Source organism: Rissa tridactyla, chromosome 4 (genome assembly GCF_028500815.1).
Source record: "Rissa tridactyla isolate bRisTri1 chromosome 4, bRisTri1.patW.cur.20221130, whole genome shotgun sequence".
NCBI classification, from domain to species: Eukaryota; Metazoa; Chordata; class Aves; order Charadriiformes; family Laridae; genus Rissa; species Rissa tridactyla.
Genome location: NC_071469.1, coordinates 33,741,150 through 33,767,108, shown reverse-complemented (window position 1 = coordinate 33,767,108; position 25,959 = coordinate 33,741,150). Strand labels below are relative to the sequence as shown.

General features: G+C 40.6%; 1 protein-coding gene across 1 annotated transcript; it reads left to right on the top strand.

Annotated features, from left to right (window-relative positions):
- Window positions 1-420: 420 nt before the first annotated feature.
- Window positions 421-25,959, top strand: COCH (cochlin). Its single transcript, XM_054201469.1, has 11 exons — window positions 421-552; window positions 638-682; window positions 6,409-6,565; window positions 15,956-16,093; window positions 17,301-17,359; window positions 18,224-18,268; window positions 18,357-18,504; window positions 20,232-20,335; window positions 21,183-21,409; window positions 22,854-23,370; window positions 24,148-25,959. Exons 1-11 carry the CDS (start codon window positions 528-530, stop codon window positions 24,321-24,323), a joined length of 1,641 nt encoding a protein of 546 aa, XP_054057444.1. The 5' UTR covers window positions 421-527; the 3' UTR covers window positions 24,324-25,959.

The following is a 25,959-nucleotide window of genomic DNA, read 5'->3' as shown; positions in this document are numbered from 1 at the left end:
AAATAAGGTATTCAAAAGCTGTAGGTGGATGGGAAATAGCGGAGTGTGGGGGCAGATCTGGAAAGACAAACGGCAAAGGAGGCACGGGAAGGTGCCTGTGCCCCCGCTGCCTGCCCGGGATGGGTGAGGTACCGGGGAGGGGGGCGAACCCGGTTGCTTTGGGGCGCCGTTCCCGGAGGACCCGGGTGGCAGGAGCAGGCGGGGGCGGGGGGACACGGCAGCACCTGCCGGGCCTTGCCCGGCGATGGGGCCGCCCAGCCCGGCTCCGCTCCCTCCCTCCTTCCCTCCCTCCCGCCCCGGCCACCCTCGCCCGCCCCAGTGCCCATGCGCCCCAAACTCAGAGCTTTAAAGCGGGCGCGGCGGCCGCTGCCGGCCGTGCGGCTCCGCGGAGGTGCCGGGACAGCGCGGCGGGGACGGCAGCTCCGCGGTGTGGGCGGCCCGGTTCGGCTGCCTCGTGCTGCGCTGGTGCCCTCCCTTCGGCTCCCCTCTGCTCGCGGTTCCCCCGGGGTGCGGGGCGCCCCGCCGCCATGTGGGTCGTCCCCCTTCTCCTCGGTGGGTACCGCGGGGAGCGGCTGGGGTCCGGCGGGGCGGGCGCGGAGCATGGCCCCGACCCGACCCGCTCCCGCTCTGTTCGCAGGCGCCTTCCTGCTCGGCGGCCCCGTACGCGGGAGCGACGGCTCGGGTGAGTTGTCCGACCTCCTCCCCCCTCCATCCCCACGGGGGCGTTTCTCCTTCGCACCGTCTCTGCCCGTCCCTCCCCGCCGGGCGATCGCGGCGCCGGGGGTCGCGGGTGCCGGCTCGGCGCTTCCCCGGCGCGCCCTGTTGCGGCCGCCGCCCGACGGGAGTCCTGGCCGGGGCCGGGCCGGGGAGCCGCTGCCGCCGGGGAGGGCTGCGCCGGAGCCGGGGTCCGTTCGGGCCCCGCCGTGTCCGGCTGCTGGGGGGGCGGGTGTGACCCGCGGGGGAGGCCGCAGAAGGGCGCGGAGGGTGTCTGGGAACGCTTCCAAACGGGGGTGAAACTCCCTCCTGGCACAGGTTGAAGAAGAGCAGTGGTGACAGGTGCCCCCATCCAGGGGAGTGCTGGTAGCAAGTGTGAGTGGGGGTGTATTTGTGCGTGTTATGAAGGCACTCGCGTGGTGCTTGGCAATCTGAGGATCTACGGCATATTTCTGACCATGGAGTCGATTAAAAACCTTTTAAACATGCCCCGCCGTTATTTTGACCTGGAAAGCAAAAGAAGGTACTTGCCATGCCTAGCAGGGCAGGGGCTGCCTGTTGCTCCATGCCCTATGGGACCGCATCCCTGGTGCCAGAAAGTGGGCTCTTCTGGAGCCAGAGTCAATCTACAGGAAGCAAGAGCCACAGGGAGCAGTTAAATAATTAACCTGAAGGATGCAAGCGGATCATCTGCCCAGTCCAGCGGAGCCTTTCACCAAGGGAGGGCAGGAGCCTCCAGAAGGATGTGCTTCCACACGCAGGCCTGGCCTGCAGCAGGTGAGTGACCTCAAGCTTTTCTGAACCGTTCTTCAGGATTTCACTGTCATTAGAAAGTAGGATTTGCTGCTCACTTTATGTTCAGTCAAGCATTAGGAAAATTCTTCTGTGCTAAAGCAGTAATAGCTATATATCACAGGAGTGCTATGCCTAAAAAAGGAGGAAAAAAAAATGCACAGCAAAAGAAAACGTACTCCAACCACAGTTCCTTTCCTTTTTATTTTACAGATGAAATGCCGACAGTCTGTCAGGAAACAAGTGAAAAAATTTGCTGTAATGCTTCCTGCCAGGGTTGGAGGAGAAGCCTCTGTAATCTGAAGGGATCTGTAACGAACTAAAATAACATTAAGGGAATATTGGCAAAATGGAATATTGGTACCAGGATGTGTTTGTTGTATAAAATGTGAACTGTTACTGTAAGTTGTTGTCTCTTACCGTTATTCAGAGCCTAAATTCAGCAGCATTTGGTTATTGAACTAGAAGCTTGCAGGAACTTTTATATAAGTACTTAAATTCTGTTGTTCAAAGTAATGAAAGAACATTAATTTTCTCAAAAATCTACTGCATTTAGGCTCATAACTACTCAGGGAGATCTTAAGGGATCTTATATCTTTCCTGATATTCCCCCCCAAATGCAAAAAATACTAGTTATAGTATGTACAGTTATAAATATACAGTTCTGGTTACCGTACATGAGACTGGGTGGGTGGGTGAACATTGGCATGTGATGGTAAGTGACCTTAAGTTGATCAGAAAAGGGCAAGTCTCAGATTGAAATAAATTATATAGCCCTGAGCAGATTTTCTTAAAAATCACATTGCCTTTGTCCAGATTAGGATGTGTATTTAAGATTACATGAATTAATATGCAATCTGTGAACACGTTTTCCAAAATATAAACAGGTATATTTCTACTAGTATGTCTTTTTTTCTAGTATGGATAAGGTTTGTGGGAGTAATCCTTGCATAAGATATAAAAAGCAGGCTTGTTTGAATCCTCAAGATAAAAAAAGGACTTCAAATATTCCTGTTTTGCCAAGAAGCAATATTAAATACACAAAGGAATAAGAAGCGTAGTAGGGATGTACTTTGCTGTTTTGTGACTCATACAGCTACCTCACACTTAGGAAACCCTATTTTTTTTCCTTTACATAAACAAACTCTGCTTTCCCAAAGCAGAGACTTCTGGACTTGGACATGGAGACTTCAAGATTAGAAAAGTTCAGATTTTGGCTATGGATTTTATTTTTCTAGAGTCTTTTAAATTAGTGACTCCTGTCAAAAGTTCAGAACTTTTATAGGTAGGCATAAGAAACAACTATTTAGGGCAAATCAGAGTACACGGGATGAGGCACCAAACAGATGGAACTGATGGAGTGATGGATGGATGTTTTAGGAGAGAAGTGAGCCTTTGCTTTTTTTGTTTCTTTTTTAGGTCAACAGTGATGGAAGACATTCATCCCTACCTTTAAACATGACTTAAATCGGGAAGAAATACAGTTTCTTTGTACTATGTTTTTATGGTGTACCCTGATGTAGTGTGTTCCCGTGATGCTTAAAGAGTGTGTGTCTTGACAGAATGGGATGATGGTCACTTTATTACAGTTCTGAAGGCTTAATTTTATATCACATAACGTAGGTCTCTAGTCTTCATCAGAGTCCAGAATGGGTAGGAGTCTAGGACTGAGTCCTTTCCTGTAAATTACAGGCTTATCTTTCCTTATTCCAAAAATGCATGGATTTAGAGTATTGGATCACGTAAGTACCCAGAGAAATGCCTCCACTGCGACTGCTCTTGCATTCTTAAATTACAGGGATCAAAACATCTGGGTTTTACCTCATTTACTTTATATAGAGAGAGAGAGGGAGAGAGAGAGAGCTCTTTGGCGGTTTCTGCTGTGATGAAGTATCTTGGATACACTAACAAAAACAAGCACCACCTTCAACTTTGATAGTGATATCACATGAAATTTGGGAGAACGATTAGTATGTAAGCTGGCAAACAACTATTGCGTATTATCTGTTATTCAGACCTGATCAATAAGTTTTCCTGTTTGCAACAGAGTACTTGTAGTTTTATGGGTTGGATAGCTGATGATGCATTAGCTAACAGGGAAGAACAAAATCCGCTGCGGCGTTGGTATTGTAAGTCTTAATTTTGGTACCCAGTACTTCTCAGTTTGATAGTGCACCTAACATTCCTAGTGTTAGTTACAGAATTACAGCTTATAGAAAACTGTATCTACCTACATAGAGAACCAAAATGAAATAGTTGCTTTTTAATTAACAGCATCATGTACTTCAAAGCATGTGTTATTGCTTCGGTGCTGATCCAACTGAGGCATGAACTGCTAAAGCCCCAGCTACAGCGTGTCAGCTCTTCAGTTCACGCAGCCCCCTCCCCTCTCATGGTGCAGACAAGGATCATGACAGTATTTAGGCTGTCAGCACACAAAAATCCCATGGCTGGGCTACAATGGATTTCTGTGTTTTCATAGCCAGGGAAAACACAGCAAGATTTATTTCTTCCCCCAACCCCCATCTTCTGTGCTATGTATTATGTTAGTTTGACATACGACTGTAATTAGTAAGTACCTGGTAGTAAGGGAAATACAAATCTCTGAGTGATAAAGGGTTCATTAACTAGACATGTCTAATCATTGTCTTTGAATTCCTTGGCAGGCTGTGCATACGGTCACATACAGTACATTAGAAATGACAAGTACAAAACTTCCTGTGGCGTCTTGCACTTTGAGAGGCTGGGAAAATGTTGCCGGGTGCATGGCGCAAGCAGCACTGTGAGAGCAGAGATTACCAGAGATCTCATTGCAGTGGCTCCTCCGAGGGCATCCAGCCTTCCAGCTGCTCTCTGCTTCTGATGGTCTCGCTAGTTGTCATTTGGTGGATATTACTTGAGTAGTGCCCAGTGATTGACTAATACATTTGTAGAAGTTTCATGAAAGAATTACTGGACTAGAACAGCAAAGCAAATCGACTTCTTTTAGCATAACACCACTAATATAGCACTTTAACAGTGAAAATATGTTTCTAGGTATAAGCATGGTGATTCTGCTTGGGTTTTCAGACTTTTGTTTTTAAGGCAAATGTATAGGACTAAACATGGAGAGGATGTGAGTAGGTAAGATTTAGTCCTAAAAAAACTTATTTATTTGTTAGGATACTTGAGAATCAGATTAAATCACTTCACAGTGTCTTGGTAGGTGGACAGCTTTTACTGTCTTGAAAAGGGGAAAATGAAGAAGTATGTACTGCTTTTGTTTTTCTTACTGTAGACTATATGAATACATTTAGCACACTTAAGCCACACCCCTATGCTGACAAATAGCCGCAAAGATTTTTTTCATGAAAATAGGATTAGGTAGTTTAACATAATTTCAGTGTAGCATTAATGAGGATTATATATACTTAAGAGTAGAACTACACGCATGGTCTATGAACGTGTATGTGTTAGATTTATGTAGCCAGAGTGAACAGACACGCTTTCCTGTGCAACTCCAGCTGTAACTGCTCTGCTTTTCAGTTCTAAAGTTGGTGAGATGAGCAGGATGTGGGATCTTTTCCATCACTGCTGAGGGACGGTGTATGCTCCAAATACTTTAAAATAACAGCGGCTTATGTTAGGGTCAGTAAACACCCTGGGGTAAGAGCGAAAGGGGAAGCAGGTGGAAGATGACTGATCCCCTGAAGATGCTCTCCTTGGGATGTAACGCTGTGGTGTATGCACCCCCACACGGGCCAGCCTCTGTCAGCCCTCAATGCTGTGGAAAAAGTAATACTTACAGTGCATATAGAAAAGATTCTTGCGCCTTCTGGTGCTCTGCAAAGGCAAGATGTGCTCTTTAGGAAGTTCACAATAAATATCCAGTCATGGTTTGGATTTATGATATTGAATTGATGTTGATCTAAGCCAAAGCCCTATTTTGCTGTGCTGTCAGACCAGCTGACTGTGCTGTCATGTGTAGAAGAAGCATCCGAGATAATGATCTCAAAGTTTTCAAACAAAAAAGGATCAGTTTGCCAAGCAAAACTGTATAGAGGTGTAAATGTGTGTCTGCATACCTACAGTGTACATGTGCAAGCACAGTAAAAGCTTAATAATGGTAATCTGAGGAGCAGCTTTTAAGAAAAAATGCGGGGTTCTATGTGAAAAGTGCATGTGCCTCAGATAAATAAAAACTTTCTGTCTCGCTGGGTCAGTCTGACAGGCCTTTGCACAAGGATAATGATGTAAACTTAATTGCAATGAATTTATATGCATGTTCTAGATGTTACTGGAGTGAGGAGATGTGTACTCTTTTTAACGCTGACTTTAGTAGGATTTATTGCAGAGGCTAAGGGGAATGCTGCTGTCAACCTGCTTCGTGAATGCCACTGGAGGGAAGGCTCAGAGTTTCCCCGAGTGATTCATAGATGTCTTATGGCTGGAGATTACTGTGGGGATGTCAGAGTTGTTTAATGTCTCCCTTGGAGAGTGCTGCCCGCCGCCTGTGTTCACCAGCCCTCAAAACTCCTTTCCTTTGCCCTTCGGTCTCTGCAGTAAACTTACAGATGTGAATTACTGGTGCTTTGCTCCCACCTTGTAATACTCCTTGGATATTATTTTAATGTTATTATAGTGTTGTTTTTATCTTATTTTAATTATTTAATTTTTTAAGCTTTTTCCACCTTTTCCTGCCGCTTCTTTCCCATAAAGTGTTTTCTTCCTTTTCATAGCTGCACACTTGTAAGCTCCAAAAATATCCTTACAGATGTACTGGAGCATAAGATGAGACACTGTACCCAATTTCAAACTTAAACATTGCTTTAAACCTGGAAATGGTAGGAGATTAAAAACAAACAACAACAAAACCAACCACCCTTATGATTTTCATGTCACAGTTTCTTGGTTTTTCTTTAGCTTCCACTGCTGTCACGTGCTTTACAAGAGGCCTTGACCTGAGGAAGGAGACAGAAGATGTCCTTTGCCCAGCAAACTGTCCTCTATGGCAATTTTATGTCTTTGGGGATGGAGTTTATGCCTCTCTTTCCAGTGTCTGTGGAGCTGCCATACACAGGTGAGTCAGAAGATTGCTAATCAATGTGTTAAGCAAGGTTATATAGTCTTGCTGCATTTATCAATTTTAACCTTTTGATGCCGTCATAATAAAGATCTTTCTGGACTTTGGGAGACATAGTAGCTCAACAGGAATGTCTTTAGGAGAGGAGAGAGCAACAGAGAAAAGAACAGCTGGGTGCTTAGCAAGTTACCCGAGTTGTGTTAGGTGTTCCTGAAAACAGCTTTCTTAACGTTCCCTGAAACGGCACAGTGGCAGACAGACTTTCACCGTAAGGGAACAGACGTGTCACTGGAACATGGAAGGATACAGCGTAAATAGTAACCAATCGGAGAATGAAAGCAGATGCACTTTTTTACTTGCATTTACATGACAGTGAAATGGTTGAAATTGGTTTAAGCTCCTGTGCAAACAGACCTACCCGTGGTTTGGGTGAATGTGGTTCATAAAGACTATTAATCAGTGTTATGTCTCTCTGCCACAGTATTTCTTTTCTGACAGTTGTTTGGTGAGTGTTAGTCTATTTACTGGTCTAATTAAGAGATTGCTGTCTAGCTTCATTCACTCCTGTATCAAATGGGAAACTAAGGAAAATATCCAGATAACCTATGTTAAATAGATGTCATTAGAACAGCAATAATAATTCCACAGGGGAAGGAGAACAGGCTGGCAGAAATCTTATTGAGGTCATCTGACTATTTCTTTTTTTTTGGAGGAAAGACAAACATTTAATTACTTACTTGCAAGGTAAATTACTTTTTAGAACAATTTTAAATAAGGAAATGTTAGGCAAAATAGCTGGAGACAGAGATATCTATTTCAGATTCCTGTGGAAACCAGACTGAGTCCTGACTGTCAGTCTCCAGGGAGTTTCAGACTTTGATTTTGATACTTGGAGAAAGCTTTTGGTTATTAAAGGAGGATTCTTAGCTTCATCTATTAACTGGCCATACCACATGATACTTCTTCACTTAGACCTTTTCATGATATTCTTCCTACCACAAAGTAGTTTCAAAACTTTGTAAGGTGTTAGGACTCCTAGGATAGGACTGACATTTCGGCAATGAAATTTGCATTAGATATGAAGAAAAGCCTAATAATAAGGACAGAGACTAGATGACCTGGGATATCATAGGAACTGCAATGGACAGTGCAGTTTCCAACAACAGATAGACATCCATCTGTCTAGAATAGCTAGAGAACTATAATCAATCCTATCTTGACGTAAAAGTACAGACTAGATCATCCTGCCCGAATTTTTTGTAATTTCTGAAAAATCCATAATTAAATATTATGAATATATTTAAAAGTAAGACTTCATCGTGCATATAATCTAAATGATTTGGGTTTGAAGAGGTACTCTTGACACAAATCATTATATTGAGGTATCATACTATATTACGGAGACCGTTTTTAATGTTCTGTTCCTTTGAATGAGATTTCATTAGTATTTGAGGATTACAACATAAGTTATCCAGAATCCCTTCAAGCACCATTGACCTTCTTAGTTTTATTTAGCATCTAGGTACATTGATGTTAACATATACATAAACTACAGTTAAAACAAAAGAAATCATACCATCTTATTGTATTTGTATATTCCAGATAAGACTACTGCTGCCTTGCAGAAATGCCGAAACTATTCTTAAAAGCTTAAGTGAAACAAAACCTTTAGAAGAAAGGGAGGAATAGTTTCAATCTCTTCTTGTTCCCAAGCAATAGAAGGAAATTATTTCAGAATATATTGCTGCGATGCTGAACTCTGCTATCAGAGTATTTTTTTATTTACAAAAATACCACCCCAAAATTTTAGTGAAATAAATGACTAGAAGATAAAGGAGGAAAATAAAGGGGTTTTTGAGTTAACATTCATTGCTTGATACTTTAAATGCTGTAAAATACATACTAAGCATTTTAAATAATACTTATGGGGCTATAATTACTATCCAGAAACTTATTTAAAATGTCAATTGAAATCCTATAACTTTTAACAAGACTTCCGAAATTCAGGATATCTTCATAGTAGTTAAACTCCAAAGTAAACTAAAACTAACAGGTTTTTTTAATTGAGTAGAAATTCTATCTGGAATTTGTTAAATACTGTAAAGGAGACTAAGAGCTAAAGTACTCCAGGGGCAGCTAGAAAGAACTTGGGAGGTGTCGGGGGGATCTGTGTGCGCTTGTTTTAAAAGCTTAAGAGTTAGTTTCAAAGATAATTATATGTCTCTGTTTTCACTGTTAGAACAGGCTTCCTTTTGATCTTTCTGTGAAAAGAATGAATGCTTCATTCAGTGTGCTTTAAGTGTCTTCATGGGTGTTTTTTTTAAAAACAAAAGTTCAGTTTTTCGCTTTCCTAGTTTATGTATGTAGAAGAAGTCTATGAGAGAATATCTGGATCAAATGTCTTCCTTTTTTTTTTAAAAAAAAAGCATATATAGGAAAACTGAGGTTTCTTCCAGTTGTCTTTTTTCTAAGACAATGCTTGTATTTAGTGATGTAGCCATTTATTTTTAACACTCTGTTTCTTTACTGGTTGTCAAAGAGCTCTTGTCTTAAGGAGGAAAAAAAAGCTTTTCCTATATAAAGATCGCTTTCTGAAGATACTTATGTCTTGAGTGTTTTGAAATGTGGCAGAAGTTCCTAACCAGTTCAGCTAGCCTTAGTTGAACTTAAATCTCCCACACCAGTGGCGAGTGTTTGATGGCTAGAGAAGTCCCACCAAGAGAGCTGGTGGGGCTCGGTTCCCCCGCAGCTGGGGGCCGCTGCTGACCAGCTGCAGCAAAACAGCAAGGCCCATCCAACCGGGCTGCGAGATCTGCTTTACTCCAGATTTGTACCTCAGCGGAATCTCGTATTAATTTAAATACTCAGGAATTAGCAAAAGTCGAATAGTGGAAATACTGAAAATGCTGAAAAGTAGAATACTGAAATACTAGAATACTGAAAATGCTAGCAAATGTTCACATGATCTAGACTTTTAAATATAATTTTTGAATCAGATGTGTACATGATCTATACTTTTCAATACAGTTTTTAGATCAGCACCAGAAAAATCAACACACTTACAATAGAAGGAGGTACAAGAAATGGAAGAAGCAGACTTCTTTTCAAGATTTATGTAGTCTTCCCCTAAGATAATACAGCACAGGTCTGTGGAAGGCCACTTAGGTCTTCACTAAAGTCTTTACCTTATAAACTGTGCATAATTATTGTATATGCCCGGAAGCATAGGAGCATGGAAAAATATGGATTTTTCCATAGTCAGTGTCAATTCAAATTATACCTCTTGTGAAATGTGCACCTCTGTAAAACCTAATGATCTGTCTCCATGGGTGTTCCAAGAACAAAGAGGCCTCTAATAGCAATGAAGGGATTAAAATATACCCACCATTCTAATCTGTCTCTTCCAGTAAATATGCACATTGACAATGTTCAAGTCTTCTGAATATGCTAAATTGTAGTACAGCAATTTGAAAGAGCAGACTACAGGTGAAAAATCTTCTGTTTAGGAGAACTGCTGGTTTTTGGGGACTGCTTTAAAGTTGGGGGCTTAGTCCTACCAGCCTTTTTTACTTAGAACAGAACTTGCCATAAGAGACTGTTTCGGTGGTTTTGCTGCAACTATTAGCAGCTGTAAATACTGGTTCTGATAAAAAAGGATTGCTGGATGGAGGTGCGAGGATAGCTGATTAGATCTCTGCTAACTTCAGTGCAGGCCACAAAATCCAACAATAACAGGCAAAAAAATATAAATTGTTCCTTCTTGCTCTGTGTTGCAATGGCTAAGCCCCATATTGATGTCAAACTCCAAGAACATATTGCTAATAGCTAATCACCGCAATTTGCTGTTATCGTGATGTAACTAGATACCGGCTTTGAGGACTTCGGAGATTTCCTCCAGGTAACTGAAACAACCGCATCTAGTTTACAATGAAGTATGCCCTATATTGCACGGTGAGTGCGATAGAGCTCTGTACCTTCAGTGCTGTTGAGTACCCGGCCTGTGCTGCTACGACGACTGTTGCTGTTATCTTGTACAAAGCACAGTCAGACAGCTATCCGCTGTTTCAAGAAGGATCCGTCTTGGGAGCAGTGCTTATGGGTTTATTTGTTGGTTGTTTTTTTTTTTTAAACTGGAATGGGTTGTGTGAACATGGGTCGGTTTCCCCACCCTCTCCACATAGACTCTAGTTTCTGAGCCAGGTCCAAATTGAGGCCTGATTCCTTAATTTTGTATAAACCAAATAACGTTTATTCCTATGAGTAGTTCCATTACTGTGAGGCAATTATTAACACAATAAAATACTATATAGTGCACATTAAGAACTTAGCCGATTTCGGCTATGAATAATTCTGCATACTACAGATGAATAACTTTTCTGCCTGTTTTAGTTTGTTATATTTGGCTTTTTCTCTCCTTTTTCTCCCCTCATTTTATGTGTAATTACTCTCAGGAAACAGAATATTTATTTAATATTGTTCTTTTTCTGGGCAGAAGAATAAAAGATTTATTTGTCAGGGGAAGAATGGAGAGCCTCCTACCAGGCTGTCGCTGTGCAGGCATGAAGAACGGAGTTAAATCTACCACTGAGTGATTAATTGGATTAATAATCAGAAGGTCAAATGAAGGACTAAGTTCTCAGCTTGTGCAGTTCTGTTCTAGTGCCAATTCCACTACATGGAGACCTAGCCTCATGTGGTAGTTTTTAAGATGCTAAATAGGCATGTAAATTTTTTTCATAACTTTCCTAACCGCTCACGGGGTGGAACCATTTCTAATTAAACGCTGGGGTTCTAGAACTCGAGTGTAACAAAAGCGTATCATGGTACTACCAAGCTGGCCACAAAGTGACCACAAACAGGAATGGCCCCTGGGCTACCCTAGTGTTTACTAGAAGAATATTGACAAAAAAAGGTTGTCTGGCCAGAGGGATTTCTGAGCAGCTGTAGATCCCCTGGGAAACCTTGGTATAGTGCCTGCTTCTGCTGCTGAGCCTTCTTTCCTGCCAAAAGCAATAGGGGTGCAGAGGAGACAGAAAGAGCACAACCTGGGCGGCCAGGGGATGCTGGCATGAAACCCTGAGCGGCTTTGTGTTGGTGATGGAAGGCAGTCAGGCAGCAGTAGGAGACTGAAGTTTGGAGAAGGGGAGGGCGCTGCTTGGAGTGATGGAGAAAGGCGGATGATGTGGAAGGAGATTGATGCAGCTGCTGATGGAAGGGAAGATGGGAATTCAGGTAATTCAGCTGTCTTAAGTCCCTGAGGATAACTCTTTTCATCCAAGGACCCTATAGGAAATGCCAGCTGCTATCAGAGCCAGCACTCTGTTAGCAATGGGGAAAAAGAGCTCCCGGGGGTCAAAATTCTGCTCTTGCGTAGGATGGCAGGCTGCCTTCTTTCTCTTCTCTCCCTTCTGCTGAAGAAGCAGATAGCTTACCTATAGACATGTACGATGAGCATAATGATCAGCATAAAAACATACCATGTGAGTTTCTGAGCAAACATTTTGCTTCTGGAACTGCAAGACTAAATCAGCTCAATATGTACGACTTTTAACAGCCCAGTTGGAGCGCTGCTGCCTTTTGGGCTGGGGATCCTTCCTTGGCATAGAACATCTGGTCTATGTTCAAATCTGTTTCTCTTCACTCTTTAACACCATTATACAACAAGGGGGGGAAAACAATCTTTGTCTGTTTCACTGACAATGTTTTGTTATCTTCAGACAATTTTATCTAGCTGATCCTTACCTTACACTTAGCACTAAGCCCATTTAAGGGAATAGCCACTTGGCTTCATCTCCAACATTTTTAAACAAGTCAAGAGCTTCTAAGTGTGCTTCAGAAAGTGCTCTCTCCATCAGCCAAATCTGTCATCAGTCTTAGAAATTCTGAGAAACAATCGAGCGTTTACCCAGAGGAAAAACACTTTCACCAGGTGAAAATCTGGTGTTTCCTCTTTCTTTTAACAGGAGATGGTATTTCAGCTTTCTGCTGCTATGCCTAAGATTGCTGACTGCAGTTCCATCTCTAAGAGTCATCTCCCACGGCTGGAGGAGTCTCTCTGTGGCCTAGGCATCAGTTTTGATATGCAGGCTCCTTGAAAAACACATTCAAAATTCAGCAAAGGCAAGCCAGCCCCATGTTTCTCTTTCCGAGAGTGCGGATAGACAGTTCTTGCACTTTACTTTGAGGAGGTGCTTAGGTCTCTAAAAAGCTTCAATCCCATCTGCTCTTTACCTTAATTCAGATTTTTAAGTATGGTTTAGATTAAGTTCCTATATTTTGTAAGACCTTCCCATATCTTCTGCTGCCCTTGGCCAGTATACTGCCTTCCATGAGATATTGTGCAGTGAAGTACTGGACTGCTTCCTCGTGTATCTACTTTTCTGTTTAATTTGTGTGCATTTTTGAGTGAAAAAATACCACCTTGATATAAATTATGATTTGTTATTGAAAGCGAAGCCAGGCAAGAGGACGGACTGACAGCTTTTATATAAAGTTGCCATCAAGCAGTGCTGTCAGTAGCATGGAACACAGTGAGTAAGGAAGCGAAAGCTGTTCCTGGAAAATCTGCAGAGTTCCAGTTGAATCAAAACAGCCATGGCAATGTGAGTCAGTCGCACAGGAGCAAAGAACAGCGGTGAAATCAAAGCAGATTGTAATGACATAAATCATTCGGAGGAAGTGCAAAGGCACTTCTTCACTCTTTAAATACCACTGTAGATCTACACAGGATGAACCTCATTTTTAAAGTAAATCACGAATGACTGCAGAAAGGAATTTTCCAATCTGGTTCAGAATACAAAGGCAGACTGACAATATGGTTTCTTCTGCTTCTGCTGGAAGAAACAGCCCAAGTAAAACTGATGAGATTGTAAAAGATGGCTTAAACTTATTAACTTACCTACAGAAGGGCAAGAAAAGAGGAATAACTTTCATAGAGATATAGTTCATGTTATATTCACATCTAATATCGACCCCCCCACCTGCATGAAAAATAGCAGAGCTGTTGTATGGAAATAGCGTATCTTCAAAAGGCAGTCTAGAGTTTTGACTCGTGATGAAATACAGAATCCCATGTTTTCAATAAATAGATAAGGGGCAAATAAATCTACTCTGGTTTCAGTGGAAAGCTTCCAAGTTTGATGGAGAGTATCTAGATTTTATTGGGGGTTTTTTCCCCAGAATGATTACCTGGCAATCAAAATGAAAAGACCAATAGAAAAAAATGGAACTATATAGACAGAAGTGGTCACGCTATGACTATAACAAGCAGAAATCATTGCTTCCAGGAATAATTCTTAGGCTGGGCTTCCAGTATGAATGTGTTCTTGAGTTTAATTCAGTGCTCACAGTTGCAAGTCCACCACAAAGGAAGGGGGAAGAGATACTAAGCTCCTCTTTGGAGCCAGCTTGGGCATAGATCAAGTATGCTGATGCAAGCCCAAAGTAGCTTCACTAAAACCGCAAGTATAAACTTAAACTAGGAACCGTTCCAATTAAACACAATATAGTCTATTTCTGACACATATTTCCTTATCAGTTAAAACTGAGATACTAGTGAAGGCTTGAATGCCAAAGAGAACCAGGTACTGGAGAAGGAAATTGTGTTCTAATTAGACTGAATTATTCTAAATACATTAATGTGTTATTTTTCTGAAAGATAACTTTGCCTTACTGTGCCTTCGCCACAGATACCCAAAGCTCATATTACCAAAATATAGGCAAGATTTTCTAAACTCTGATCTTGATTACTCTACTTTCACATTGTTTTAAATCCGATTAGGCAGGGATCTCTTTTCAAGCAAGAAGCCAAACAGATAAGGAAAATAAATACCAAGGCGCGCGTTGCTGTTTTTAAATAGTCTGGAAATGGTTGGTTGTCTCCCGCAGTGCTGTACCTGCCCAAGTACTACAGAGCATTTAAGCATTTACTCCCTATTAGAGAAGCTCAACATTGAATTTTGGCCTCTAAAAAATAATAACCATTCTTTCAGTAGCACATAAAAAGAGATCTGAACGGTTCTGATGCCTGTTATTGTCACTTGGGGTATCCAAATAAAACCAATCGCCACAGCCTCTCTTCCTGCAAAACCAGTGAAGTTGTCTCTGGGCTGCTTTTAACCCTGAAGTTTCCAAAATGCATAAAATCTGTTGTCCTGCTGGGTATTCACACGATCCTCAGCCTATAAGCATCAGCAAGATTTTCAAACTAGCTATTCCTTCATTTGTCTCAGATGGCAAGAGAGATCCGATGGCAATCTCAAAACCTGGTCATTGAGTCATGAAATGGAACTCAACAAGGGAAAAATAACAGTGGCCGCCATTGAGAACTAGACTATGGCTTCTAAAAACTTGTCTAGGGTCTGGGTGCTTTAGGTTTGACTCTATTCTTGGTCTTGGAAAACTTTCTCCACAGATTTTGCTACGAGTTTTCTTGTCGCTTCTGTTTCTGAACTGACCCTTCTGGTAAGGCATTAAGGAGTGTAACGGTCTCGTAATACTGAATATGACTTTATAAGATATTTCAATCAGTAAGCTTCTTGGTGTTTGTTCTGAATTTTTTTTTTTTAATTAATCCATTGTAATTGTATATTAAGGATGCATTGCGGTATGCTTAAACTAATGAAGATAGCTATGACTTGTTAACTGTTACCTAAGTATTCCAAATTCTGAAGCTGCAATTTGGTACATTACACTACATCTCTGTCGGTGAAAATTACACAGTTGAATTGCATCTACTGTTGATAGACTATTTCCAACTCTAGACTGAAAGCAACCCAGTTATTAACTTGCATTTAATTATTTCATTCATTTCAGATTTCACATTTAATGTTTACTACAGGTGAATAAGAAGAATAAGATGCTTTAGGTTCCTTCTTATAATTATCAGTAATCTGATGGCTGCTATCAATAATATCTACCACTTCTGATCTCAGCCTGTAGTTGCGTAACAAGATATCCTACATATCCATTACTACTATAAAGAGCAATTTTTCTTCTCAGTTTTCTTAGCTTTAGTCATTTTGTAGTTAAGCGTGCCAAATTTTGTTTCGCTCACAAATATGCATGAGGCATAATAAACTCGAATATGTTTTGCTGGAGCTCTTTCCTTTAGGAATTAGTGTGTCCTTGAAACAGCACTCTTCTGCGTCAGTCCGACCACTGCCAGAATTTTAGAATTTCCTGACCTTTTTTTTTAATGCGTTTGTGTGGTGCTCAGCAGAATAGTTTCTTTTAAAATTCTTTTCAGCAATTTCCAGCTTGTTTTAACCTGAACACACCTACCAGCCTGTATGGCATCTTTTTCTGAAGGCTTGAGTCCAACATACTAATGATGGTGTAACTGCACTGCATTTTCTTGTGGTTAAAATGTGTCTTTTTGTATCTCAGCGGGGTGATCACCAATGCAGGAGGAGCTGTAAGGATACAGACTCTCCCAGGACGGGAAAACTACCCTGCTGTAAATGCCAATGGGATCCAGTCTCAGGTGCTGACTAGATGGGCTTCGTCTTTCTCAGTGACTCGTAGGTGGATCACACTTACTACTTTGCAATCTATATTTGAAACATTAACAGAACTCTAGGAAACTTCTTCGGTGCTCCTGTATGCATAAACAAATGGGGCTGCTGTCTGAAGTGTAGTAACACCAGTTTTCTCTTTTAACGCGTTATTTTACTTTCATTTTCTCACAATTTCCTTAAAATACTATTCCAGCTAGACTAGCCAATCTGTAGCAGAAGCGTAAAAATGGATCGCAGTAATTTAGAATGTAATGACATGACAGCAGGCAGTTGCCAGGGCAGTTCCACCACAGTTTAAGCTGGTCTAAACCAGTGCTTCAATCCTGCTGTTGCAGTCCCGTCCTCCTCCCGCTTCCAGACATATACTTTTATCCTTTTTCTCCCCCTGCCTGCCTTCGTGCAGGCGCTGGCGCTTGTCAGACCCTTCAAAGAGCTTGCGCAGCGTTCCCCGCAAGCAGAACAGTGACCCTCCGAAACCAGGAATGATGTCCCATTGCATGTGCCATGGTCATTAAGCTCCAGGGTGACAGAGTGGGGTTTTTCAGAAGTTTTTGTCCGCGCAGTTGAGATACTGTGCCCGATTGCAAACCAGTTATCACGCCCTGCCACCTCGGTGAGGTTAAACCTCCCTCATGAAAATGTATAAAGAAGCCTACTGGTTGTATATGTTGTTGTGGTTTCAAAAGTATTAAAGTCTATGCGTTTTCTGGTATATTCTTTCGAAGTTTGGGGAACATCTCTCATGCATTCTTGTTGTTTACATAGCTGAAATTCAGCCTACTATCTGTAAGATACTAGTAATCCTCACGTAGTGCCCACTGCAAATCAATACCTAAGAACTTGGAATTAGAGGTGCTTTTGGTGAAGTTTTAAGTGAAATCCACTTCTCCAGATCAAGTCCTGAATTGTATCTACTAGAAATAATGTCTGCCATAGTTCAAAAACTCTCATCAATTAGATACGCTGTAATTACTCATCATCTGCTAATGTTTCAAGTGCAGAAGCTCAAAGGAGATGTTTATTAGCTGTAAAACAAGGAGTGCAATACTGGATTGCACCAAAGATCTGTCTAGACCCACATCCTACTCCAAGAGTAGCTAATGGTGGATGATGAAGAAAGATTATTGGAAATATAGCACCCTTCAAGCACTTGTATTTTCATCTAAATACACTGAAATACAGTAAATTTATTCTTATGTTATTTTTACAGGTAGCAAGAACACAGCGCTTGAAGCAGTTGGGCGATCAGTATCAACAGCACGTCCTTCTACAGGTACGAGGTCTCTGCCACAAGGGAAGCCTCCTGTGATAAGATGTGCTACAGTGTGTGAACCCCTGACTAAAATGCCATGCTTCATAGGATTTGTTTGTTTTCAAAGAAAAGAATATATACAATATCTACTTTTGTAGTATATCTTTCATCAGCAAAAAACAGGAATCGTTTGTAGTCGAGGAGGTTGATTCTGACTTCAGTAGTGTTCATGTAAATTAAGAAAAATCTGAATTTAGAAAAGTAATGCGAATAACAGAAAGGATGGAAAGAGTTCGTGAGCTCATGTAATATTAATTCCTGTTAAGCAACAGAGAAGACAGACAATGCATTCCTTCTCACAGAACTACTCAATGGCTGAGCGCTCTCAGGATGTACATAGCAGAAATTTAGATGTTATGTGTGTTTCTCCACAGAAAATGCTGCCAGTGAAAGTCTAAATCAGTTTTAATGCAGGTTAGTGGTGTATAAATACTGGACTTGGATGTTGTTTGTGAATAGACTGTTTGCTTTATACTTTAAGTCATGGTTTGCTTCCAAACTATTTAAACTGCTCGCTGTACAGCAGGATTGCTGACTGAAAAGTGGTGGCGCTTGGGATGGAGAGCTACAGCGACCCACCCAGCTTTCTGCATTTCAGTAATCAGCCAGGCAGGCGTAGAAAGGAAGGTTCAACTACTTCATTTGGAAAAGAATATTCTCTAAGGTGCAAAGCAGTAGTAGTGCGAGTTTAATAATTAAACCGATTGACAGTTCTTAATGTAGATGGATTTTAGTGTAATTCTTGGAGTCTGAGCTTCTTGTAGTTCACTTGTGGCTGTTCATCTTGTTGTTCTTAAATGATCCATGCTGTTTCCTTCACTGAAGGTAAAAGACCTAAGAAGACACTCGATAAAAAGGCTGGAAACAAAGGTAGGAACCCACAGATTTAACTTTTGCAAAGCAAAATCCTAATGCTTGTTTGGTGTTAAGTAAGTCTAATTATTTTGGATGTTCACAGACTGCAAAGCTGATATTGCATTTCTCATTGATGGAAGTTACAACATTGGCCAACGTAGATTTAATTTGCAGAAAAACTTTGTTGGAAAAGTAGCGGTGATGTTGGGAATTGGAACAGAAGGGCCGCACGTTGGAGTTGTACAAGCCAGGTGAGAACAGACCTATACAAAATATAACAGAGTAATTAATAAGAGAAATCAATTAGTATATCACTCCCTATTTTGCAGAACAGGGTTCACTCAATAATGGCAGATGAATAGCAAGAGAAAGCAAAGTCCTTCCAGCTGTAGCACTGTTTGCTCTGTGCTACGCTGAGGTGTCCACGTGAGAAGGTGTGAAAAATTTGATCATCTTCTGCCTCTGTGATACTTGATATTTGGCTAGAGAGAGCAGCCCCTCTGCTGCCGACAGTTTTGTAACTCGTCTTAGTAAGGCGGCAGAAAGCACTCTACAAAGGAGAGATGGTTTTTCAAAAGTTGTAGGAAGTTGTCACAAATGGCTCTCTGTGTGTGTACAAAACAAAAAGCTGCTCTCGACAACCTGTAGGTTACTACAGCTAATACTTTCAAATTGTAAATAGTCACTTGATTAAGCCTATTCATACTACAACGTATGTTCACAGCTGCAAAACAGTCTGAAAGCCACTGCCACATCCAACATGTTGGTAAATGGATTTTTTGGGCCACAGCTCAGTTTGCTAGTGCTCAGCAGTAGCAGTTTTCCGAGGCTTAACCACTTTGGCTACTGCTTCTGGAATAAAGGAAGCACAAAGAAGCCTTTAACCCTCTTATTCTAAGATGAAACATCTGTTAGATTAACACAGGGTTTCTCCGTCACGTCTTTCATCATTAAAGTCTGTTCCTCTCCCCTGTCTTTAGACGGCTGCAGAGTAGACATCTGCATCTGATTTAATGACCTGGGCTTGCTTTTACAGTCTCTAGAAAGAGCGACCACTTTCACGGCACAGACCATCTGAAACGCTTTGGGTGTCTCTTTTTGTGATGAATTCCATCCTGAAAAATCCAGTCTGTCCACTGTGGACATCAAAATCTAGGGGAAATGAGCCTCGCTCTCACTGCCCTGGCTTTGAGTACTGTAACGTGAGGAACAATTCCCGGAGAAACCGAGTAATCCGTTCAGCACCTTGAAGTCTCCATTAGAAATTAATCTTGCAAGCAATAATCTTTGTATCTCCAGAAGTACCATTTTAACAGTTATTCTCATGAGGGTCAGCGCTGCAGCCCAGCTCTCCTTGGCTCAGGGCTTCATTCTCGGGGTTCTGATGCAGGATCAGGCTGTTTATTTGTAGCAGCAGCTCTTTGACCTGCAGGTGTTTTTATTTCTACTCTTCGCATGACAAATTTGTTTCCTACTAAAAATCAAAAGTGAAATCTGGAAACTTAGTGTAGCTAAAATCTTTCAGTCCTGAAATGGAGTCAGTAGCTAAGGTACCTTAAAATTTCTTAAATTAAACTCTTCAAACTGTTAAATTTCACAGGAATTTTTTAAAAACAAGGTATTTCTTATACAAATAGTGGAAAACTTGCCAATTTTCAATTACACAAATGTATTTATTTTAACATCTAGGACATTCTAAATTTTTTCCTGTATATATTTTCAACCTAACGTTTTCAGCTACTTGATAAGCATAAGAATCAATCTGTTCTTAATTTACCCACTCGGCTAAATAATTCCTCTTGCTAAGGACTGTCATAATTATTCAGTGAGGATCGTACTTGTATTTTAGGAATGATAAATATAAAGAAGAGTATATTACTAAGAACAAAATGATTCTAAGTGTATTTTAGCTTGCTAATGCCATAGCGGTATGAAAAGTGAACTACATACTTCATTACTCTGTTTTATATTTCCACAGTGAACACCCAAAAATTGAATTCTATCTGAAAAACTTCACTGCTGCAAAAGAAGTTTTGTTTGCCATAAAGGAGCTAGGTTTCAGAGGAGGCAATTCCAATACAGGTGAGTTCATATCTCCATGCAAATAGAAATTATTTATTTACATTTCCAAATACATATTTATTTTAATATATGTAAGTATGCATATATATATATATATGCACACTGAAGTTCTTATAATTCAGTTAGGCAAGAAGGTGTTTTAGATGACGCGCTCATTTTAGGTTCAACATTTTCCCGCTAGAACATTCCCACATCTTCCATTTCATTTCCAGAAGTTAGGATTGCTTATTATACATTTAATTAGAGTAGAAGTGCAAATATCACTTCCTGCATTCAAACAGTAATCAACTTTTCACTAGTAGCAGGGTGGTATCTTGAGACAAATTCATATCTAAAAGGCCGAGCATTTCATTCTTGTTGAGTTGCTAATTAAAGAGTTAGAATAATCTCGGAATTAGTAGTAAGTGGTTGTGAAGAGATGGCTGCCAAATGAGGAAACTGAGCATTCTAAATACATTGCATTTCACAAGCTAAATTTAAGTAGCTCCTCAACTTTCTTCCTCCCAGTTCATTTGGCAGGCACTAATATATCTACTTCCTAGTGTGAAACTAGACCTCTGGGTGTGAAAAAATATCAGTGGTTTCTTCCTCAGCTTTATCTGTGTGTGGGGGGGTGGGTTGTAGGGGCGGTTTGGTTTTGGGTTTCTTTGAAGTTTTTTTTTGGTTTTTAATTTATAGGTTGCTCAAGCTTCATTATTATCAAATTTCCTGGGCCATTATTTTGCTTTTACATTGGCTTAGACCTGTAATCATAACCAAAATCCATCACAACAATTTCATATAGAAAACTGGTATATCAAAATGTAATTGCATTATTTCTTCATGTTCTTTTTCGGTTCAAAATTAGGGAAAGCTTTGAAGCACACAGCTCAGAAGTTCTTCTCTTTAGAAAATGGAGCACGCAAAGGAATTCCCAAGATCATTGTAGTGTTCCTAGATGGCTGGCCCTCAGATGATATAGAAGAAGCTGGCATAGTGGCCAGAGAATTTGGAGTCAACGTATTCATTGTGTCTGTAGCGAAACCCACAACAGAGGAGCTGGGAATGGTACAAGACATTGGTTTTGTTGACAAAGTAAGAGAGAATATCCTTATACGTTTCTCAGTGATGGCTATGATTCTAGAGATTACTTCAGGCTAAAATCTTAATGAACTAATTTATATATATATAAAAAAATAATTTTCTCTCAAAAACATCAGTGAAGCTATCCCTGCTTATAAGTGATTTAGAAGAATATCACGAGGAAGCCTAGAGAAACACTGAGTTTTCCCCTGCTGAAGGGGGCTACACAAAGGTACCAAAGTGCTAGTGCTGTCCTCCCAGTTCACAGTCTTGGCCAAGTTGTAGCTCCTGAACTTTATGATTACATGAAGATTCTCAGTGTAGGAGATTCCCCTATCATAACTATGGTTAAATGTGTCGAAGGCAGTGAAGCACGGATATGATATCTCTTATCCTGAAATGGCAGGCAGGGAGGCATATCTTTCTGTACCTGCCCTTTGGAGGATCATTTACTTAATCTCACTACAAAGAGGACAGGAAAGATTGAAAAACACCATCCTAACAAATTCACATGGAGGCCATTTCATTTTGCGTGAAGACTTTTGGATATTTCTCTGGATGAGTTTGAGTAGGCGTTCTAACACAGATCAGCTCCTTCCACATGAGCTTGCTAATCAGTAGGTCTTACCTACTTTCCAGCGAGGAAAATATCTCATTTTTCATAGGGAGGGTTTAGATGTCTAATTTCATCAGAACAGGATGAAGCACTACTGCTCTGCTGCTTCCAGGTACAAGGCAGCTTGCTGCTGATCCCAGTGGCATTGCAGCAGGTCTAACTCCTACGTGCTCCTGCCCTTAGGGGACTGAGGCCTGCCCTCCCCTTCTGCATTTTGATCTTAGCCAAATTAGTGATGATCTTGGAGAGCTGATTTTAAATTTAACCCCTTTCTCAATTACCTTGCGCTTTACATTCACCCTATGGAAGCCAGGGGAAAAAGAAATTTTGCTTTGAATAGCCTGGAGTTGTATTTCTACCCAACTGTATATCTGTGTTTATGACACTTTGTAGATTTTAAAAAATAAAGTGCTTACCAATTTCAAAGGGAAAACAGAGAAGCCAAATTTTCAGTGGATAAGCAGAAGCATAGAACTTTCAATCCTTTGGATATTCAGTAGCCATGACTTAGTTCACTTTCCCAAAACACCGTTATAATTTCCAGTTCTTATTCATAAAGTTAAATTATTTGAAATTTCAAGAGGTTGGGGGGGGAGTGGGCAGGGTTGATTAACTATTGGATAAAATAAGCTATATTATAGCTTTCACTGACTCCAACTGCAAATGTTTGTCCTCAATTTCTTTACGAACAAACTAGACAAAACCCCACCCCAACTGCCCACCGTCAGGCTCCATTTCTAGGCCATCAGGCCTTTGAAGGAAAATCACATAGGTCTCTGAGTATTCTCTATACAGCTGCTGTGCCAGTATTTACCTGTTGACTTTTTTGTTTTCAAACAGGCCGTCTGTCGAAACAACGGCTTCTTCTCTTACCAAATGCCCACCTGGTTTGGTACTACCAAATACGTGAAACCTCTTGTCCAAAAACTGTGTTCGCATGAGCAGATGTTGTGTAGCAAGACATGCTACAACTCCGTCAACATCGGTTTCTTGATAGACGGTTCCAGCAGCATTGGAGACAGCAACTTCCGCCTGGTGCTGGAATTCATCAGCAACGTCGCAAAGGCTTTTGAGATCTCCGACATTGGTTCCAAGATTGCAGCCGTGCAGTTCACCTATGACCAGCGTACTGAGTTCAGCTTCACAGACTACACCACGAAAGAAAAGGTCCTCTCGGCTATCCGGAACATTCGCTACATGAGCGGTGGCACTGCTACGGGTGATGCCATTTCTTTCACAACCAGAAACGTGTTTGGGCCAATGAAAGATGGACCAAACAAAAATTTTCTCATTGTTTTGACTGACGGTCAGTCTTACGATGATGTTAGAGGACCTGCTGCTGCTGCACAAAAAGCAGGTAATTGATGTGTCTTTATAAGCGGTGGAAGTTGATTCATCCTATTTCTGCTCTATTGTAAATGTTAAGCTTTTAAAGTTTGCAAATATAGCCAAGTGAGCAAATCAAGTATCATATCTATTTTAAATCCAGCAAAATGTAAGCCCCCAAGGAACCGTTTTCCATGAGGATGAAAAACCAGCACTATGGAGCCAGGTGTGAGTAGACTCGCTCATGGCAGCTTAGTGAGAAACATACACACACTCTTATTTCCCTAAACAGTAGAGAAATTAGTAAATTAAAAATAAAGAGCCAAGTAGTGAAGCTTCAATCAGTGATGCCACCCAATACAGCATGACTCCTGCTCTCCTTCGTCATCTAGGACGAAAACAAGCAGTTCTGTCCAAAAAGCTTGTTGGGCTGCTGATGCTTGAAAGCACTGAGCATACACAAAGGACCCAAATCTATTTTCAAAATCATTTTACATAGTGTTACTTGTGCTTCAAGACTGACATTGTAACTGCTACATTCATCTGTGTCACTACAAAAAGAACTCAGACCGCAATTCTTAAGAGACCCCATATTTCCTTCAGGATTTTTACTGAGACAAATCTAATTCCTGATAGCATCTAATCTGATAGCATCTAATTCCTGGCAGCATCTAATCATCTTTGACAGACTGCAGGTATTGAAACACACTTTTCTGGTCCAGATTAATTCATGGATGTAGAAATAGCTGTTTTTCTTGCATCCATAGCCAAAATGCTGTTAACTATTTTTTTTTTTTTCTTATTGTAGGAATAACCATCTTCTCTGTGGGTGTTGCCTGGGCACCTCTGGATGATCTGAAAGACATGGCTTCTGAACCAAGAGAATCTCATACTTTCTTCACTAGGGAGTTCACAGGATTGGAGCAGATGGTTCCTGACATTATTAGAGGCATCTGTAAAGATTTTTTGGACTCTAAACAATGAAGCAAAAATCTGCTGTGGGATATTGCTACTTTGAAACTAAAAATCATGCAACTGAAACGGTCCCTCTGAAGTCCAGATGTTTTATTCTTATATATCCACTATCATAATGCAAGGGAGGAAAAAGGGCTACTTTTTGTTTCTGTATTCAGTCAAGGATTCTTGTGAGCTTGTTATAAGTTGCACTTAATGTTGGAATGCAGAATTTGGCCAACAGCTACTATTTTCAATATAGTATCCCTAAGTTTAAAGCTATGCATATCGTGCACTTAAGGCTATCGGATATCAGCAGAGGAAACAATACAGCTCTGATGTTTTTGCTGTCACTTGCTAGATGTCGTCTTACGAGTTAAAAATAATATAATTTTAAATACACAATACTATCTTTTCTAAGCATTCTGTAGCTTACGATTCTGTATCTTTCCAAGGAGTTCTCCTGGTAGCGTGAAGTACTTCCAGTGCTTCAGTTGCACAACATCCATTCTTGCCAGGCAGTTTAAGAAAAGGTATGACAGATCGTAGCTAAAAGGTATTTTTTTAATTCTAGTTGCGGTTTTGCTATTGTGAAGGATACTGCCATCTGGTTGGCAAAGTTTACATCAAAAGACATTTAACTTCTACCCACAGATTTCTGTGTATCTATGTTGCTTGGTTCATTTGTCAGAGATTTTGAAAGGTTTTTAAGGCACAGTAGTTCTTTTTGAGGATCTGGATCCTGATATATTAGTGGATACTACTGCTTCCTACACTACTGAAGCCAACAGTGATATTCCTAATATATCTGACAAACAGATTTTTTCCTGTCTGCTGCCTTGTACTGTCTTGATTTGACAAAGCTGTTATTGGCTAGACAGTTAAAGACAGGGATCTTGGGCAAAGAGATTAAATTAGACCACACACTGGGAACTGAAAGCATTTACATTCAAATCCAAAGGTACGTCGAACCTTGAAACCTAACTGATTTATATCAGATTACATGGTTAGAAAAGAAGAAAGTAAGCAGACCCATAAGTGGGATTAGTCATCTCACAGAATAACAACTCTCTAATACTAATAAAAACATTTTTAAAGATGTGGGAGGTTCTCTGAAGATGAAAGAATAGTTTTCTTGAAAAAAGGCTTTAATTTGATTACATACCTAGTAATGAGTTGATATTTTCATACCTACGTGTGTGTAGTTAAAATGATGCAATAGTTCACGGAGTTATTCCGGATTCCTGGATTGAATGACAGACTTCAAGTATTCTTTAGAAAATAAAAGTTTTTTGCAAGTAAAAAATTTAGCAGTAAAGAAAACAGCACTTTTCCTATCAATCTAGGGTTTCCCTTTTTCATCCCTCCCCCGCTGTTGATTGATTGTGAAATTCATCGTAGTTATGGAATGGCACAGAAGGGATTGTATTCATCAGGCTTTTGTTGTGCATTTTTTAATAACTTATGACTGGCTATATATTACACTAAACATGAATGGCAAAGAGGCCTTGTATTTTTCTATTAATTGTTATCTTTAATTTTGTTATGTGTTTATAGAAAAGAGTATTCAGCTATTGCTGTATAAATTCATATGCAATATCAACTTTGTGCAAAAGTTTAATTCATTTAGTTTAAAAATGTTTTATAGAAATATATATTGCAAGAA